Source organism: Leuciscus leuciscus (assembly GCF_965113295.1).
Source record: "Leuciscus leuciscus genome assembly, chromosome: 13".
Lineage (NCBI taxonomy): Eukaryota > Metazoa > Chordata > Actinopteri > Cypriniformes > Leuciscidae > Leuciscus > Leuciscus leuciscus.
In genome coordinates, this window is record NC_138737.1 from 9,452,251 (window position 1) to 9,473,903 (window position 21,653).

General features: G+C 41.6%; 1 protein-coding gene across 1 annotated transcript in view; it reads right to left on the bottom strand.

Annotated features, from left to right (window-relative positions):
- Positions 1-21,653, bottom strand: part of agbl4 (AGBL carboxypeptidase 4) — a 337,210-nt gene that overhangs the window by 297,699 nt on the left and 17,858 nt on the right. Inside the window, exon 3 of the mRNA XM_082188305.1 lies at positions 16,630-16,754. Within this exon, the coding sequence (XP_082044431.1) occupies positions 16,630-16,754 (125 nt within the window). The remainder of the gene's footprint in view (positions 1-16,629; positions 16,755-21,653) is intronic.

The window sequence follows — 21,653 nt, forward strand, 5'->3', positions numbered from 1 at the left end:
TGGCATCATGTCCGCGTTATCCTCGGTTTCTGTTTTTAATGCCGTAGAAACCATGGCAACACAGTGAGTCTCATAAAAAAATGCGGAAGTGGTAGTTGTAGAGTCTAGCACGCCACTCTGATGTTGTTTCGCACAGTTGTTATGGACAATGATTATTCGTATTGTTTGCAGCATGTTCTGTCGCCAAAGATGTGACATGTTCAGAGACAATGAGTTCTGGACAAGAGGAGAAAAAACGAGGATCAGTATCGGTGTGGCATTTCCTAGATGGAGAGAGCTTAGGTAATTACCACTGTTTAACAAGTCTACGGCACTGTAATTAACTACAGATGTGTTATACATAAATAGTAAGTCAGCCTTTTTGCAAATGCTGTCGGTACGTTTAAATGTACCTTTAGTATGATTGTTTTGAACACGTAAAACTGTGCTGTGTTACCTTACCAATCAATTCAACAAATAAAGTGATATGTATGAGTAGTAATTCAGCATTAAACATTGCGTTACTTGCAGCTAATTAGAATAAAATAAAATCATGTGGGATTGTGTGACGGGGCGCATAGCTACCGTCACGGTAGCGACGCGCTACCTATTCCAGTTCACAAAGACTGAGTGCAAATGTTGCCTGTATTTGTTTGTCAAGTGTGTCAATGTGTTTTGTTAATCCTTATACTGTTTGAAATCAGCGGTAACCTAACCATTATCAAAACCCCCACAGTAATCCCGTAGTTTTCGTGTGCACACTTATAATATCTAATACTACGGTGATTTATTTGCTATAGCTACTACTATCAATGCATATCTTACTGTTTAAAACCATGCCATTTATTTCACAATCATGATCAGTTTCAATAACCACGCAACATATGTTTTGTTAATTATGTATCTGTTTATTTAGTTTAAAAGGAACATCGCTTTGACATACCATCTGTGTGTCTTACTGGCGTCTCCGGTTTGTTGATGTAAAGGAATTTTGCCGCAATGGTGGGGTTTAAATGACGCTTTGACTTCCGGGTCAATTGGAAGTGACCCGGAGTTTGAGTTATTAATTTTTTGGCTGTTAATATGACTTGTGGCTTTGCCAAATGTTAGCTGGAACCATATAAATAATATTTTGTAATTTTCTAGTTGTATAGTTGTAGCATTTCGGCTGTTTTTAAGCATTTATGGCTATTCACCTGAGCCACCCCTGTATTGTAATATTGTGTTGGTATGTGCCAATTTCAGGGGTGCCTTCAGTTCTATAAAGACTAGTAGCTTCATTCTCTTGGGAGGAGAGCATGAGATGAGAGGACATAAGTCTGTGTGATGCTCTATGTATAGTGGCTTGTGCAAAGGTCAATTTCTAAGCAGCTGCAAAATTTTGATTGTGTTTTTTTTTTGACTCTCATGTCAATTTATTTTATTTACTAAATAGTATTTTTTTTTTTTTCTTTTTTTTTTTTTCTTGTAAATTTTTATTGCCTTTCTTTGGCCTTAATTGGGGTAAATAAAAAGATCCCATCTGTTTCCAACTCATCCAACTTCTCCTGAGTGTTTACATCAGCTCACGACGACTCAGCCACATTTACCCCTCAACATTTGGTGGCAGCGGTTTCCGGGTAATCAGTGTCCGAGCAGCACTCAGTGAGGCAAGATGGACAATCAAGGCAGAGGTACGGCACCTCCTAGAGATGGTTCAGCTATGGGTACCAGGCCCAAATCCACAGAGTCATCCAAGCATCCTACTCCTATGGTCGAAGACAGGACAGATCGCTTGGAGAGGATTGTGAGAACGATGGTGGAGTCTCAGCGGCATCAGCAGGACCAGATAGAGGCAGAGGCGCTCCGGCAAGAGCGGAGATGGAAAGGTATGGAGCACCAATTCAAGCAACTACAACAACTGGTGAGTGGCGATCCAGCATCAACGCAGGCGACGAGGCAGCCGCTTGCCGGACTGCAACAAATGGACCCGCCCAGCTCCCGCCCTTCGACAGGCTTTGATCCACTCAACATGCCTTTTCTGGATTTACCAACTCCTCAGCCACATCCAGATCAGCACCCAGCACCAAGGATGCAGAGCTCCCTCAACTCCACCGCCCTTGGCCTTGCCACACCTCTAAATCTCCAGCGGGGGTGGAAACCCCCTAGGATGTCCTCGTATGAAGAGGACGAAGATATTGAACATTATTTAACCACCTTCGAAAGGCTCGCAGCAGCAAGTCAGTGGCCCCATGACACTTGGGCATTGTACCTTGTGCCCTTGTTAAATGGTAAGGCCAGATCTGCCTATGTAGCCATGTGTGTTGAAGACAGCCAGGATTACATGAAAGTGAAGCAAGCCATTCTCAACAAGTTCAACATCAGCGCCGAGACTTACCGCCAGCGTTTCCGCTCCAAGTCCATCAAGGAGGGTGAGACGGCGAAAGAACTTCAAGCCCGGCTAAAGGACCTGATGGAGAAGTGGCTAGTTCCAGAGACACGGACCAGGGACCAGGTGTGTGACCAAATCGTGCTGGAGCAGTTCCTAGGCATGCTGTACCCTGAGCTTCAGGTTTGGGTGAGAGAACGCACCCCAGGTTCATCGGTGCAAGCAGCAGATCTGGTGGAGACTTTCATGGCTGCCAGACAATCCAGAAGAGGCTATCACCTGGGTCCACAACAGCAGGACTGGAGAAGACCCTACCAAGCAGCCCAGAGAGAGCCAGAGAAGACAGCCTCTGGTAGGTCTGCGGGTGGTAACAGTCGTGTGTTTAGGCCCTCCAACAGCCCCAATAGCCCCAATGTTAGCCCCACTCCAGCTGGAACACCTAGAGTGCCCATATGTCACGGTTGTGGTCAGCAAGGTCACATTAGGCCCAATTGCACTTTGAAGAAAGTGTCTGATTCCAGACTATGTTACCTACCTGGCCCTAGTAAGCACTTACCTTGTGTGTCTTCTGATGTTACTGTCCCTGTGAAGATAAGTGGAAAGATAGTTCAGGCATTAGTTGACTCAGGAAGTAGTCAGTCTTTCGTTCTTCAATCTTGTTTGAGGTCTGATTTCCAGCCCGTGGGCAAAGTGAGGGTCCGCTGCATTCATGGCGATGAGTCTGAGCACCAGACCAGTGAGGTTCTCATAGATATTAATGGCCAAAAATACTTGTTGACCGTAGGGATTTTGGATAAATGCCCTTACCCAGTGATTTTAGGCCAGGATGTGCCAGTCCTTACAGAACTATTGCAAAGTGTTAACACAGTCAGTGCTTATGTTACAACTAGAGCACAGGCCAGGGATAAACTAGACTCCAATGTTTGGTCAGAGTTACCATTTGAGGGTTGTCCGGGGGACAAACCCAAAAAGTCCAAGGCAGAGAGGCGTAGAGCAAAGGTGGCAGGTACAGCTGTGCAGGAAAGTCTATCCTTCCCACAACTAGAAGACACTGAAATCTTTGAAGACTTCAAGAAGCTTCAACAGGAAGACCCCACACTTAGCTCTTGCTTTTCTTCTGTTAAGACCGATGTTGAGGCTAGAGAAGCCATGAGGGAGGGTGACATGTGTTTTGTTATCAATAATGAGAAACTGTATCGAGTGAGTGCAGACACAGAGCAGTTAGTTGTTCCTAAGACTCTTAGAGACAAAGTGTTACACCTAGGTCACAGTATTCCGTGGTCAGGACATCTAGGCAGGGAGAAGACTGAGAAGAGAATCCTGCAAAGATTTTATTGGCCAGGTTTCAACAAGGACATAGCAGAGTACACTAGGTCTTGTCCAGAGTGCCAGTTGTCTGCTCGCTCCAAAAGGGGTTTAAAAGCTCCCCTCATCAGCCTCCCAATTATTGACACACCTTTTAGTCGCATTGCTATGGATGTAGTTGGTCCCTTAGAGAGGAGTAGGGCAGGGCACCGCTATATCTTAGTAATTTGTGATTATGCAACACGTTACCCAGAAGCATTCCCCCTCAGAAATACTAAGGCAAGGCAAGTGGCCAATAGTTTGGTTCAACTTTTTTCCCGTGTGGGTGTCCCCAAAGAAATCTTAACCGATCAGGGAAGTAACTTCACCAGCAAGGCATTGAGACAGGTGTACTCCCTGTTAGGGATCCGGGGCATTAAAACTACACCCTACCACCCGCAGACCGACGGTATGGTTGAGAGATTCAATCAGACCTTGAAGTCGATGCTGCGGAAGTTCGTCTCCGAGTCAGGAGCTGACTGGGACCAGTGGCTTCCTTACCTATTGTTTGCCTACAGAGAAGTACCGCAGGCATCTACCGGGTTCTCTCCCTTCGAACTCTTGTTCGGACGGGAAGTGAGAGGCCCGCTTGACATCCTCCGAGAGAGTTGGGAGGGGGACGCTCCTCACCAGCCAACCAACATTGTGAGTTATGTCCTGAAGATGCGGGAGAAGTTGGACCAGCTGAGCTCCAGGGCCCACCAACACCTGGCCCAGGCTCAAACGAGGCAGAAAACGTGGTATGACCGGACAGCACGCAGTCGTACCTTTATGTCCGGACAGAAAGTGCTGCTACTGTTGCCATCAGCAGAAAGCAGTTTGCTGGCGAAGTGGCAAGGCCCTTTCAAGGTACTTCGCAAGGTTGGCGAGGTTACCTATGAAATTTCAATGCCAGACAGACGTCGCTCCAAACAGATCTTCCACGTGAACCTCCTAAAACAATGGATTGACCGACCATCTTCTATCCAAGACCAGCTGTGGGCGCGGACTGTGGAAGAGGAAGAAGAGCCGTTGGAGCAGTACTTTCCTGCTGCGGGCGGCGAGTCAACCTACCCCTCTGTTACCCATTTGACAACTGAACAGCAGGAGGACCTGCTGAAAATCATCCCAAAAGGCCTGTTCCGAGACCAGCCGGGGAGAACCGACGTCATCACCCACGACATCCGGCTGACATCTCCAGGCCCCATCCGGCAGACCACCACCAGGGTTCCAGCGCGACTGATCCCCGCGCTGAAGCAGGAGGTGTTGGCGATGCTGGAAATGGGGGTGATCGAGACATCACACAGTGAGTGGTGCAGTCCCGTGGTCCTGGTGCCAAAAAAGGACGGGGGGCTTCGCTTCTGTGTTGACTTTTCAAAACTGAATACCATTTCAGCTTTTGACCCATATCCCATGCCCCGTGTGGACGAGCTGGTGGAACGCCTGGGAAAGGCTGAGTTCCTCAGCACCTTAGACTTGTGTAAGGGGTACTGGCAAGTGCCACTCAACCCCCAAGCACGGGAACTGACCGCCTTCAAAGCTCCATCTGGCTTGTTCCAGTTTAGGGTCATGCCCTTTGGCCTTCATGGTGCAGCAGCAACATTCCAGCGTCTCATGGATGAGGTGCTGAGGGGCGCTGAGGACCATGCCGCGGCTTATATCGATGATGTCATTATTCACAGTTCGTCATGGGAAGAACATCTTCAACACCTCAGTGATGTCTTCCGAAGGATTCGACAGGCCGGGCTGGTAGTGAATGCCAGCAAATGCCAGCTTGCCCGGTCTGAAGTGTGCTACCTGGGATATGTCCTGGGTTGCGGCATCATACGTCCTCAGGTCAGTAAGGTGGACGCCATCCGCAGCTCCCAGCCGCCTTCAACCAAGAAGGGAGTGAGATCTTTTCTGGGGTTGGTCGGATGGTACCGGCGGTTTATCCCCAACTTTTCAAGCCGAGCAGCTCCCCTGTCAGACCTCACTCGCAAGACCAGCCCCAATAAGGTGGTCTGGACTGCTGAGTGTGAGGCAGCTTTCTACGACCTCAAGGAGAGCATGTGCCAAGAACCGGTGTTGCAGAGTCCGGACTTTTCCTTACCCTTTACGGTGCAAACCGACGCTTCGGGCATCGGCCTGGGAGCAGTGTTGTTGCAGGGTGAGGGGGAGGACAAAAGACCCATACAGTTTGTGAGCCGCAAACTGTTCCCTCGTGAGACTCGGTACTCCACCATTGAAAAGGAGTGTCTCGCCATCAAGTGGGCTCTGGACACTTTAAAATATTACCTTGTTGGCAAAGAGTTTGTCTTGGAGACAGACCACAGGCCCTTGCAATGGCTACATCGCATGCGTGACTTTAATTCCAGAATCACCCGATGGCACCTATCCTTGCAGCCATACAGGTTTACTGTGAGGTATAGGGCGGGAAAGGACAACGTCATTGCTGACTTTCTTTCACGTCATGAGCTGGACCTGGACGTTCTCTCTTAAGGGGGGGGGGTGTGTGACGGGGCGCATAGCTACCGTCACGGTAGCGACGCGCTACCTATTCCAGTTCACAAAGACTGAGTGCAAATGTTGCCTGTATTTGTTTGTCAAGTGTGTCAATGTGTTTTGTTAATCCTTATACTGTTTGAAATCAGCGGTAACCTAACCATTATCAAAACCCCCACAGTAATCCCGTAGTTTTCGTGTGCACACTTATAATATCTAATACTACGGTGATTTATTTGCTATAGCTACTACTATCAATGCATATCTTACTGTTTAAAACCATGCCATTTATTTCACAATCATGATCAGTTTCAATAACCACGCAACATATGTTTTGTTAATTATGTATCTGTTTATTTAGTTTAAAAGGAACATCGCTTTGACATACCATCTGTGTGTCTTACTGGCGTCTCCGGTTTGTTGATGTAAAGGAATTTTGCCGCAATGGTGGGGTTTAAATGACGCTTTGACTTCCGGGTCAATTGGAAGTGACCCGGAGTTTGAGTTATTAATTTTTTGGCTGTTAATATGACTTGTGGCTTTGCCAAATGTTAGCTGGAACCATATAAATAATATTTTGTAATTTTCTAGTTGTATAGTTGTAGCATTTCGGCTGTTTTTAAGCATTTATGGCTATTCACCTGAGCCACCCCTGTATTGTAATATTGTGTTGGTATGTGCCAATTTCAGGGGTGCCTTCAGTTCTATAAAGACTAGTAGCTTCATTCTCTTGGGAGGAGAGCATGAGATGAGAGGACATAAGTCTGTGTGATGCTCTATGTATAGTGGCTTGTGCAAAGGTCAATTTCTAAGCAGCTGCAAAATTTTGATTGTGGTTTTTTTTTGACTCTCATGTCAATTTATTTTATTTACTAAATAGTATTTTTTTTTTTTTTCTTTTTTTTTTTTTCTTGTAAATTTTTATTGCCTTTCTTTGGCCTTAATTGGGGTAAATAAAAAGATCCCATCTGTTTCCAACTCATCCAACTTCTCCTGAGTGTTTACATCAGCTCACGACGACTCAGCCACATTTACCCCTCAACAGATTGTAAGGGTTATAAAAATGTATTACCTCATCAATGAACATGTGAGTCCCATCAGATTGATTTCCATCTGCAGTGGAGGTGAATAAGATAACTCCCATCATCCCCCGCTCCTTCAAGCGTCATCAAGCTACGCTTTTGTTATTGTTTTAAATATGTGACCTCTAGCGGCGAAAATTACATACTGTGCCTTTAATCCACCCCAGAAACACACAAAATCAAGCTCCTAAATTCAGCTTCAAACCAAAATAACATGTAACTTATTTATCTGCCAAATTACACACAGCATCAATGAATTAATACCTTGCCAGGCAAAAAGTAAGCTAAATGGAGAACACGACATCTTTCTCATTTCTCTCTATCTCACTTCGCCAAGGCACCAGCCAGCCCCCTGTTCACCACACCACGCATTGAAAACAACCATATTGGCTTTACTTAACCACATTAGCCATGAACACAGATTGACAGCACCTCTCTGCGCTGCCTCCACATCAAATAATACAGAGCAAATGGCATTCAATACAGCCTCATAACCACAGAATTGGAGATTCAAAAACAATTTTAGAGCAATAAGTGGAAGCCACTGAATGGGATGAAAATGCAAATGTGGACAGCTCTCCGGCATGTCTCGTTCTAGGCCTCGGTCTGCCTTTCATAATATCCACATTCAATGCATTAAGAGTGTCATACAAAGGCAGAGCATGTTTGCATTTTGTAATTTGTGCCTTTTTCATAACCACCAATAAACGTGGAGCAGTTTAGAGAGACGTCTAATGGATGGCAGTGCCCATGAGCGACAGCAGCACTCGTGAAGATCCTGCTCGTTTGGAGCGGCGAGGACGCTAGTGTCTGCACATGCCACTAATTCTGACAAGCAATTTCTATGAGCTCATCTAGTGAGAGATAACATTCATCTACTGCAAATACAACCAGGTTAACTGAGGATAGACACAGAGGTCATTAAAGTAACACTTTGGGTGTAAAAATGTGTGATTAACTGTGTAATAAATCGGTGGCTGTCAACTGGATTTGATTCTGCATCCAGAAAAAAACAGTTTCAAAATTGTTAAAGGGATAGTTTACCCTAAAATGAAAATTAAGTCATCATTTTACTCACCCTGGTGTTGTTCTTATTCAGTATGCAGTTCTTTCTTTTTCAGACCACAAAATAATAATTTTTACAAATAATATCCCAATCCTTGTCCATATAAATGGCATTGAATAGAGAACAGCATCAAGCTTTTTAAAACACAGAATGGCCCCATGCAACACGTGTATATACATCACAGTTTGTGCATTTGGAGTCTAAATGTCTCTTGGACACTTACGCCCGTTTCAGTCCGGAAGACACTAGCGGAGTGTAAGCACTTTTTTTTTTTGGTGCCCATGTTAACTGGGCCGAGGCAGTGTGGCAGCGCGTAGCAGGAGAAGAGCAGAAGTGGCAGTGCCGTGATCATTTTGGCGGAGAGTCTATTTTTGCTGCGCTGCTCACGCTGAATTAAAGCCACAGTGCACTGTTTTTGGTCAAAATACACAAGTTAACAAGAAAACTAACAAATTTACAAAATAACAAAAATCCACAAAAACACATTATTGCCAGGAGTTTTTTGGCCAAACCTCAATAGCCTATTTAACGGACTAAAACTAGAGGTATATATTAACTTTGAAATTACTTTTATCATAACTACACACACATACACACATATACACATTTACAAATATACACACATACACACATACATACATACACACACACATACATAGTAAGCTATGTGTGGGTGGGGAACATGGTCACATGACTTGCATCACAGCAGAGTATGCTGCCCGTCATACATCAAAGCGTGTGACAGACAGTGGTAATCAGAGAACACCTGAAAAAGGTGACACAATGGACAATACTGTCTTAATTTGCAGTACACAAGCTTCGGTTCAGCTGCGCGCGACAAACGCTGCCAGTGTGAAAGGACAATGGGCACGTGCTGCTCCCGCTCTGAATACGCACAGCTTCTGCGCTGCTTACGCTCTGCTTACGGTCTAAAACCTTTAAACGGTTTTAAAAGTTGATAAATCAACAACACAACCAGAGCACACTTGCAACCCACCAGTTGAGAAACACTAATGTAAATCATCAAGTATGAACAAAAGTTATATAAAAATGAGGATCTAAACATTTCTGGAAAACTTTAAAAGGCTCCAATGTAGTGATAATTTGCTTTGTCTATTTGGTTTCTTCCTGGCAGGCAGAAAATAGAGGGCTAAAGCAAGGAGATAGCAGCTGCACACCTTCCTATATAAGGCATCTCTGCAGCACCCCATTGTAAATAAACACAGATATAACATCAAGAGAACAATTTAGGCAGTAATTAACGGCGAAGAACAAACAGAATGGTTAGAGGGGGGCATGGAGCTGATTGAATTAAGCGCACAAACAGAAACAAAAGCTGCAACAAAGCATCAGCACGCCACAGCTCACCAGCTCCTCTTTGTTTAATAAACTGCAGACTCCCTGAATGCTAGTCAGCATAATGAATCTGACTTGGGCAGAGGGGTTCTGAAGGGCCCCAAAGAGTCTATAGTCTCAGCTTTCGCATTCAGCACATCGGGGCCACAATGGGTTACAACACAGATAGCGATCAGGAGGTACAAAGCAAGAGGAAGATAGAGAACCAGCCTGTGCAGAACCACCCTGTTTAAAAACAATGGTCTAATTACAACATTTATAACCCCAGAATTCTGGAATTGAATTTAGCCCCAACTTAAAGAGTATGCTGGCATGAAAAGACTATTTGATTAGAGCAGCAGTTGTTTCATTTTCGGCACAGCAGATTGCCAAGCATCTCGATCCGGCTGCGCAATCTGTATTCATTATGGCCTGTAAAAGGATGATCCTCGACCCGCTGCTGCGCACGTTTGTGCAGATGTGCGGCGCTCTGCATGGCCCCTGCCATTCCCTTACAACGCGCCCACTAGCCGCGCCAAACACAGCAGCACCCAGCCGCCAAATTCTGCCTTTTAGCCACTCAAAAGGGCCCCGCGGGCTCCCTCCCCTTCCTAGCAGCGGCCTTTATCAAAAAGCCCTGAAGTCGAGGCGAGAGATGTTTGGCTCTTTTAATGTATATAAATGGGCCACCTGCCTGGCTGCTTGGTGTTTTTCGGGGGAGGAGGATGAGGGACGCTGCAGATGTAATCTGAAGCTTTCATGTTGGCAGGGGGTCCGCGCATGGCACGGTCTCCGTCTTTCCCGCAGAGGGAGTGTATTGGGCTCCGTATGGAGCGCAGATGCACCCGCCATCCGGATGATCGCCGCGGTGCCGAGGTGCTGCTGGAGCCGCTCTGTGCAGCGTGCTTATATATCTGTGAAATGAGCTTCCTGTGCAGATCCCCTTGCAGCCTGGCCAAATCACAGTACATTAGCCACATTAGCCGCTTGTATAGCAAGACTGTAAATAGACACGCCATATTGGGAGGAAACACTCAGCTTGTGTGACCACATTAGCAATGGCTTGGAATGATCGCAAAAACAAAGCTGTGGCTTAATCACAATGTTTTTCTAAATGAACAAAGAATATAACTGCTGTTCTACTTTCTGCTGTTATCAATCAAAATATTATATAGAGATGTCAATCCATTACAAATTGTAACTGAAACCAATTTAATCACAATTAATGGCCTAGATCAATATTTGCTTAGAAAAGACACAAATTAAGATAATTCTAAGGCATTAAAATATTGTGGTAATGAAGCAATGAATAGACATTTAAAAAAGTGGAATTAGAAATCAAAATATTTGTTTTAATTTTTACATAATTATAAAACAGCAATCTCCACCAGTTTGTAACCGGTCAAATGGATCTTCTGTAATGTTTTTTTTTTGTTTTTTTGTTTTTTTTTACATATCTGGCCATTGGGTTGTACCATTTTTTAAATGTTTTGTTAAGTTATAAGAAGAGATCTTCGTGTTCTACTTCATTCCCACACACTATATCGTGTAGTCCACTACAGCAGTTATTAAAGATAGAATGCATCCTGTGTGAAGGAAAGGAGCTCAACCTTTCAAACTCTCAAAAAATTATCACAATCATTGTGATCTGTTCCAATCTGTTGCACTCTATCCAACATGTATAGCAGCTGGCTGCATTAGTAGTACTTAAAGCTTGAATTGCTGCAATGGCAGAAAACTATTTTTATAATGGCATTTACAAAAGGGTCAGGGGCATGATTAATTGTGCTAATTTTTAACAAGTTATATTAAACAATTAATCCCACTAAATCAACATGTTAAGTTGACAACCCTAATTAATAACATAAAAATAAAAACAAACAACATCTGCAAGTAAAATCAGAGCTGATGGATTAAGAAAGGCTGTTTATTTCTAATATGACAGATGACATTTTAAGATGATGTTTATGAAGACTCCAGCAGGAGATTTTTAACCTGCATGAGAATATAGGAGGTCAGTGTCTTGCTGGGTGGACTACTTTACCTAAATTACAAGTGCAATCCTCAAACAATTCACCAAGGGTTGAACAGGACCCCTGCCACATGCCAGACATCTGTTCTCTCCTTCCAGCCCCCTGGAGACACCTCAAAATCGGTGGGCAGAGGGATGACAGGGAAATGACTTAAAAGCAGTTTTACACACAGACTGGAAAAAAATGCCAGACAATACACACAAAGACTAGAGGAAAGTGAACAGAACCAACGCGAGTTGAAATATTGTTATTTTTTGGTTTGTTCTTTTGCTGTCTTTATAGTGCCATGAAGTGTTAAAGACAGCATGCAACATATTTATGAGTAATGCAACATCTTTCCTAGTGAGTGGGTTTTATCATTTGGAAGATGCAAACATAACCTTTAAATTAGAATCATGTTAGAATATTTATCTTTATTTTCTATTTTCCTGTCATTGTACCAATCTCGTAATGATAAATCTAGCTACAGTAGTATATCATATCTAGTATTGTTTAAATGGAAATGGCCACATGTCCAAATACACAATGATACACGAATGGCAACACCCTTGGATATACAGATCTAGCTCTGGTCCTCTAGAGACAGAGCTGCAGACATTCATTACCCCTCCCACCATGTCCCTCAGTCCAGCCTGAAGGACACCAGAAGGGTTAAATGTCCCTGTACAAACACAGAGGTGTGTGTGTGTGTGTGTGTGTGTGTGTGTGTGTGTGTGTGTGTGTGTGTGTGTGTGTGTGTGTGTGTGTGTGTGATAAGAGTCCATTATGCAGGTTTACAGAGTCAGATGCAGAGGCCGGGCTGTGCCAAAGAGCTGATATTACACAGCACAACCTCCAGCAGCCTTCCCAGAACACACAGCCAAGATCACTCAGCACACGCCCATTCCCGCAAATCTCTCTCACTCTCACACACACACACACACACACACACACACACACACACACACACACACACACACCAAGACCATCACATTCACACACTCACATAGACACACATTGATGCTGATGCACAAACACACGCTAATGCTACTGTTAATACAAGCACACACCTGCTCCACCCAGTCTCCCTCCACTCCAGAAAAAAAAAAAAAATCAATATGCATCTCATCCATTACAGCACTCATGGATGGGTCAGGATCTCTACTCCCATCTCCTTCTCTCCTTTCTCTGCTGTCTTTTCCTTTCTTTGTGCAGATACAAAACGTCAAAATGTTTACACTGCGCTGCCGTCACTCTGATAAGCTAATAGCAGTCTTCGATTCTCATACAGAGTGGAGAAGAAGAAAAAAACACTTAATGACATTAATTAAGATCATCATACGCATGACTCAGAAGGTCCTTTCATCTATGAGCAGGTGTGATCAGGAACCTTTGCCTATAATAGCGAAAGGAAAGGAAAGGAAAGGAAAGGAAAGGAAAGGAAAGGAAAGGAAAGGAAAGGAAAGGAAAGGAAAGGAAAGGAAAGGAAAGGAAAGGAAAGGAAAGGAAAGGAAAGGAAAGGAAAGGAAAGGAAAGGAAAGGAAAGGGTTTCCTTTTTATACCCCAGTATGTTCCTATCCTCTCTCTACTGTACCTTTCAATAAAAGCCACAAAGAAAATTAGAAATTTTGAAGCATCAAACAAAATCTAACACACACTCCCATCTTTCAAGCTACCTACATAGTTTATAGGGTGTGTAATTCTACACTGAATATAAACAAGCACAAAACCATCAAAGAAATTAATAAAAGCAGCTTTAATATTCACATCTATACTTTGTAAATCATGTATGTTAACATTAAAAATGCCCAGAGCAAAATCACTCTCACCAAAAATAAAAACAGAAGAAGAAATGCCACTGATTAAAAAATGACAATGAATTGAATAAAGCACCATAAGCATATCTTAAGTGATCCAACTAAGGTGTTTCTGAGTTCCTTGTTCTCCAGCAAATACAATCATCCTCTCCAAAGACAATTAAATCTGTTGTAGCATTTTTGTCTCCAAAACAGGAACCAGGATAATGTACATTTTGGATTTGCATTAAAGCAAAAGCTTCATGACGCCACCACACACACACATTTACAGTCATCGATTAAACAGAAACCACAAACTCCATCGCAAAATAATTAACCCCAGCTCAACGAGAGGGAGGGAGCCCAGGTTCTAAGGTAACCAGTTTTTTGGGGTGAAGAAGAAAAGGAAAAAGACATCCATCCATCATAAAAAAACGTTGCAGCCAATTTCCACAAAGCTGCTAAGCTGATTAAGACGACCAAATCTGTTTCACCAGCTTACATTTACTTCAAAATGGTCATCTCAGCTTCAGTTTCACAGCTTCCCATTTCCCTGTTCTTTAGTAAAGGGAGAGTTGGGTGTGCAGGAATTAAACACTCGTCAACTTCTCTGTGCCTGGCCTGATATCTCTCCAGCGCAGGGCTGCCCAGATCAGTAAACTTTGATTTAACTATTCTGTTATTCAGCTTATTTGTGTTCTTATTCTCTTAAAAATGAAATAATGAATAAATAAAATAAATTAACAAAACCCGGCACAACTGCAATGTGTGTTGCAGTTCACTCTCACAGACAACCCTTACCAAACAAACTCTATTCTGCTAAACCAACCGACCGCCCCACCTCCTCCCACTGAAGTAGATTAAATTCACACTAGTCCTCATTTTAAACGGAAATTGGATTGATGGAGAAAAGATTACGGAGACAGAGGGCAAGGTGGTGACAGCGGGAGAGAGTGGGGAGGGTGGAGCCGGCATCAACAAAGCACCTCCGAAGCTAATAGTGTAAATGTTTCTCTTTTGCCACCTGTAGTGTGTACGATGTGTGTGTGTGTGTGTGTGTGTGTGTGTGTGTGTGTGTGTGTGTGTGTGTGTGTGTGTGTGTGTGTGTGTGTGTGTGTGTGTGTGTTTTCTTTTCCCTCCTGATCTTTCTCTTTTTTGCCATAGCAGCAAATATCCTGTTGGCGCAGGATGCAGAGTGGTATCTGGCCCTAAAATCGATCAGACTCCCGGACTAGGGCTTCCATTCATCTCTTCCCCATAAAATTTGATTAGCGCTGACTACAGCACTGCAGGGAGATGGGCTGATAGAGCCAGGCTACAGAAGATGGCAACAGCATCCCGCATTTTCATCTAGTCTTTCTCTCTCTCGCATGTTATATTTTGTCTCTCTTCATATTTCTTTGTAAAGCACTTCCGATTAATAACAGCCCGTCTCTCTCTCCATCCCTCCTTATATCGTCCTCAGTATGTACAATCCTTGCGTGTAGGTATCTAAAATCAGTGAGATAGCGTGCATGCCCTCCTTCCGCCCCTCCTTTCTTGGTGTAAACCGTCCTCTAGCTATTAAACAAAAATGACAGCCGTGATGAGACTTCGACCGACCGGCGTTAACAAAACTAAACAACTGCAGCCCGGCCCAGCCAGCTGGCCTGTCCGGCGGACACGCCCTCTGTTCCCACATATCACTGTGGCATGTGACCACTCCTCTCCACCAATGACAAAGTCCTGAGCTCATGAGTGGATACTGTCTGTCTGCGCAGTGAAAAGCTAAGAGGACAGGAGGGGGAAAAAGAGCTATACAGACCTGAATCTCGACAACAAGGTGAAGTTTGTCAATTTGACTTGTGCATGTTTCTTAGGAAGGACACTTCCACTTGTTGATTTGTCACATGATATTTCATTCAAACCATGTGAAAAAGCAACATAATAAAAAAAAGTATTTATTCATTTGAGAGATAACTTGACTCAATCATCCAAAATTACATTGTGTATAAACCAATCTGTGTGCCTGACGTTTGTACCACAAGGTCTCTGTAAATTGATTACAGGCATGAACTGGCACTTGAGCGTTACGCTTCTGTAGAAAAACTGATTTAAATTCATGTAAGCCTGCATGATTTAAGATTCATTTGCGATATTGATTCTTCCAGGAGCCGGAGACGTCATTTAAAGCATCAGTCATCCAATCTGCTGAGGATTCACGTCAGCATAAGGGATGAATTTATTTGGCTGATAATTGTCTACCTTTGGGAGCGTGTGGGTGACACTTGAATTTTTTTTGGCATATCATCAATGTGATAATGACAAGCAGACCTCACTGGCTCAAATATCTTTCAATCATTCATGACATTCAAAACTTCTGGACAGTTTCATCAAAAGTAACTTGCATGTGTTGCACATTACAATATTACAAGAAAGAAAGAAAGAAAGAAAGAAAGAAAGAAAGAAAGAAAGAAAGAAAGAAAGAAAGAAAGAAAGAAAGAAAGAAAGAAAGAAAGAAAGAAAGAAAGAAAGAAAGAAAGAAAGAAAGAAAGAAAGAAAGAAAGAAAGAAAGAAAGAAAGAAAGAAAGAAAGAAAGAAAGAAAGGTTAAATAAATTAAATGTATATAAATATTTAAGCACCAATGTGTGCAACATTTTTTCCATCATACAAAAACCGTTCAAAATCCTGCAAAAAAAAAAGTATCACAGCACCAAATTAGCATATTAGAATGAATTCTGTTGGATCATGTGACTAAACATTGGGGTAATGATGCAAAAAATTCAGCTATGTCATCACATAACTGTTTTTACTGTTTTTGATAAAATAAATGCAGTCTTAGTGAGCATAAAAAAAACTTCTTTCAAAGAACTAAACTAAAAATGAATCATACTGCCCCCAACCTTTTAAACAGTAGTGCATTTTTGTACATACTGCAAAAATCGTTGCAACTAGTTGTAATGTCTACCATCATTTTAATGGCTTAAAGGAAAGATTTGGGGCTAACATGATAAAACTGTTCATTTAACTAGTTAATTTAAGTCCTTAAGCCTTTTCCTTTATTTCTTCTTCTTTTTTTTGCACATGGTGCTCGGCAAGTTTTAATTTTGAGACCTGGATACATCTATATCCAAGTCTGAAAAATTCTAGGAACATCTCCGATGGGTAAGCTTTTGTGAGGAGTCTCTGCTGGTCTGGGCTCACCTGAGTCTCTCGAACGTTTTCCACCGTGAAGTTAAACCACACTCTGAACCGCGGATTACACGTGTCAGGTCTGATGAACAGATCAAACTCAAATTCACTGATGTAGTCAACACGGCCCAGGTTACCTATGGAGAGACAGAGAATAACAAAGAAGTTGTCCAGAGTTACTTTCAGGCCTTGAAACTATTCCATAGCTCTATGATACACTAATATATGCATACAGAAACATACATTTCAAAAGCTTTACCTTGCAGAGCAGACATATATTTCCACACAGACAGCAGTGACTGGGAGAGATTTCCCTGTAGACTAATAATAAATCAGTTGGGATTCTACTGATATATCTGTGTGTGTTCACAGTATTTCATTTATGTAAAGAGAAATAAAATGCTGCGCTGCCGTCTAAACCTTTTCTTTCCCCACAGATTTTGACACACACATACACACACTTACTGGGTGGGATGGAGGAAGCCGAGCCGAGCCGCTTGGCAGTCGCTCAGGTGACGACTAGACAGCTTTGGTAGCAGATCGCACAATAACAAGCCTCAACATGGCTGCCGCAAACAAATAAATATTAACAAACCAGAAAAGTGCTTTGTTGGTAACATATTATCCTGCAGGCCCCACACAAATGTCAAATGGCAGGTAATAAAGATCAGCCTTAAATAAGCGTGCTGATGGAAACACAGGCAATCTTCTTGCACCATGCAGAGTAATAGAGAAAGTTTGATAAGCTGCAACAAAACATTGCCACACTGCAACACGCAATCTGAGGCCTTTACAACCGTCTTTAATGACTGATTTTGGAATATGAAAGAAAGGAAAGATAAAGCTAATTGCAACCAGTTTGTTCCAAATGGGGATTGTTGCTGTAATACACTGATAAAAGTATCTACTACACAACAACTAACTTCCTTATTTACTAACTAGTGAAATGCTGCATTGCCATGTACTAGTCCAGCAGCCCTGTTCCATGGTAATGCGAGTAAAGAGTTAACTCATAAGGCTGGATGAACAGAAAGAAAGAGGGAGGGAGGGGGAGATGCATCTGGTTGCCCTGCTCATGCAGTCTGGGTTCAGGGAAAGAAGTGTGGAAGTCACCGCCTGGTGGAAGATAGCTCAGAGCTAATTACTGACAGATGGAGTGACCACCATTCCGTCACACCGGAGCCCAGCGGAACGTCATCCTGCTGCCAGAACAGAAACATTCCTAAACTCATCGCAAACTTACTCGCCTGTCCACAAAACCAGCAGGAACGGATCCTCTCAGGACGAAACTGTAAAGTGCGAAGTTCAACCTTTTTGAGTTTCAACTTCCTGACATAGTCAGTTCTCACTATATAAACTTCCCAGACTCACTTTTCAGAAAAAAGCAGATTATAAATAAAACATGAAAACTTGTCACCTTTTTTCCCCTAAATATACAACTTCATAAACTAATTTATGCCTTTCTGTTCATTTTCTGAACAGCTGCCCAATGGTTCTAATGGTCACTGCGTTTTTCTTCCAGTGTATTGGATACAGATTGATAGTGCTCTCCAGATGAAATGGATATTGGCACTTTAGCTGATTAAAGTCACTTTCTTTTAAACACAAATCTCCTGCAGCAAGAATCCAAGTATGACAGCAGTAGCACACTCCTGATGGAAAGGCGTTTTTATAGATTATCAGACAACTATTGCAAAGGTCAATGAGAGACCTTTATAAACATATCCGAATGAAATGGAAAGGTCCATGTGTAACTGAAACATGATGCGTGAAGGAGAGAAATTGAATTCAATTTCATGTGTGGATCAATAGATGCAGTTTGCAATATTTTATGAAAGTGTGTTTGCATTAGAGTTTGATACTAAGCCACTGATACTAAATCAAAAAGCCTGGGGTGACAAATGAAAATAAACTAGGGCTGTCAATAAATTCAATAATTGAATGAGAATAATTTGAGTTTAATCTCATAAATAGTAATTTTGTTAAATTCTTTCTGAGGAAAGAAAACAACAAAATGTGCAAGTGTAATAAGGTCATATACAGTATGGCTGAATATATGTGGACACCAGACAGCTTTCTGTATATTTCTATTTCTCAAATTTGATGCAAATTTAATTCTACTATACAAAGGGTCCAAATTACATTTGATTCATCATCACATTTTTATCTGATTAATATAGTTTTTTTTAATTGTAATATGAACCAGTTATACTGTCAAATTAATCATGTAATGAATAAATTATGATATTGTAGCACTGTTTTTAGTTTTTAGTAGAATGATAATATTTTAGGACTAGTATATCACACAACTGTGGTGAACACCCAATTTAAACTGAGACATCTAGATGAATGTAATCAGTTTTGTAGTCCAAAACCTTCATTGCAGCTAAGAACAAGATGTATTGCCATTTCACATTCCCCTTCATATCTTAACCTGAATGACAGACATGAACTCCCAGCAGCAGTGATAGGGCTCCACACCACAGTTCTGCAGCAACTGAGAAGAGTCAAGTCAAACACACTTTACACCAAAAATAACATCTGTTTCACAGCTCTAACATGTATTTTTTATACATCAGCCAACCATACAGAGAAAGAGAGAAAGGATCAGTAGTTGAGCCAGTCACTGGAGGAGAAAAAGAGAGAAGGAGAGAATGGGAGATTGGTGGCTGCACCTGTTCCAGACAGATGTGCACTCTAATTCATCATTCATCCATTCCAGCACATTAACCATTTACGCCACTTTTAGCATCAAATATTGGTCATCGACATGCAGTAACAGTGATCCAGTGATTTGGTCTTAATTGTGATTGTTTAATAGTTGAGATGAGATGAGATTTCTCATAGTTTTCATGTCATTGTAAGACAAGATACAATTAGTACATAAAAAATAAATACCAAAATAGTATATATGTATGGGGCCTAAAATTGGCACTCGCCAAGCGCCAAATTAGAGTAAAAATCGGCGTTGGCGAGTATATAAACTGTCACTCGCCAGTTGGCCGGTTACATTTTTATGAATTCTAACAATGCATGAATGTGAACAAACGTGAATGAAGCTCTGGAGAGTTGACGGGCCTGCATCATAACGAAAGTTTGTGCCTTGATAATTTAAATATTCAAGCGCAAAAAGACACGAAAGGGAGTTCATTCCGTTACTCATGGAAAGATTTACACATCCGAAGCGTGTGCCTCTCTTTCACGTCTTCTTGAACTTGAGCGGACAAATTCACACAAAATCATAAAATAGCGAGTATCCTAGTAAACATAGTTGGTTATGTCTTAAGTGAGTGTAAACCATTCAGAAAGTAAACGTATGTGTCCAGTATCAGTATATTATATCAGTGAATTCGATTTTAAAGTAACAGCAGCTGCTGTCTGTGTTTTAATGTTAATCAAAAAACAAAGAACAAAGAAAAAATGCTCACTGCTCCCGACTGAATAACTTTTGTAACTTTAAAATGGATAAATTCATGAGGACGTTTAATTTACAGTGAAGACTATGCAGTGAAAAACCTGAAAAGCAACTTTTTTTCATTTGCTATCTTGTATTTATTTGTGCTTTTGCTTGTAATTTGATTATTTGTTCATATTTTATCACTGACTGTTTACTTGTCTTTAATCATGTTTTCAATTTATATTAGTTAGGCTAGTAGTTTTAGCTGTGGTATCAAAATTGGAATAGAGAAATTAAAATTGAGAGTCATTACAGCCTATTTTTACAAAAACAGTTCCATGGCCAGTAAAAAAATAGGCTGCCAAAATAACAACCCATCTCTCTCTCCATCCCTCCTTATATCGTCCTCAGTATGTATATCGTCCTTGCGTGTAGGTATCTAAAATCAGTGAGATAGGGTGCATGCCCTCCTTCCGCACCTCCTTTCTTGGTGTAAACCATCCTCTAGCTATTAAACAAGTATACTTAAAAGTACATAAAAAGTATATAAAACATATAGATATACATATACATATACATACATATATATATATATATATATATAAATAGTCACAATTATTTTCAGTTTTGTTTGATTTTCATTTCCTGTCTGCGTGTCTGATGTGTTGCTATGGTTCCTGCTCAGCTGTGTTCACCTCGTTAATCTGTGTATTTAAGTTCCTGTGCTTGAATCCTTATTTGTCTGGTATCGTCTGTTTTACGTGGTCGTCTAATTTGCTTGCCTGCCTTTATCTGAGTTTGTTCTGTGAATATTTACTATTAAAGACTATTTAGTATCTTTATGTTTATCGTCGTGCTTTGGATTTCCACGAGCGGGATATATAATATAATATAATATAATATGTTCTTTTACAAGAAATAGTGTTTTACAAAAAACTGACAATCCCTACCCTGGCCACAAATATGGAAAGATTTAAAAAACAGATCAATAATAGCATTTTCATAGGAACACAAATGTATTTTTTATAAGATTATGCAAAATACAGTTCCATTGCCAGTAAGAAACTAGTCATTAAATGTTCTTAATTTACTTGCTATTGGCAGGTATACAAAAAAGTAAATTTTGGACCCTGGCTGCATCTCATGTCATAAATAATGAAATCAACAGACTGAGCTGTGAAAAAAATTAAATAATACTGAATAAGTTTTTTTCATACAGAAAAAAGGCAATTTTATGTTGAGGGGGGAAAATACATTTTGCAAGTAATTTGCAATCTACTATCACAATTAGTTAAAAAGTTGCCTTGATGATTTTGAGCAAATATAATAACCTCTACAAAAATGTAGTATATCCAGTTCAAATCTAATTCTATAATGTTCAATGGCTGAATGTTTATACAACAATAAAAATATATATTTATATCTGCAACTGAATTTTGTTTATTCCAAAGCCCCCAAAAAATGGGGGGCACACACAAACCCTTTGAATCTAAATAGCAGATAATACTGCCTTTCTTTCAGAACACTTGACTTTTCAGCACCAAAGACAGCTCCCCAAAGACAGCGGAGTGAAGTCCCTGTCCATGGTCCTGACAGACATACTGCAGTTCCCTCTTAGAAATGCATTGCTGGGTAACTT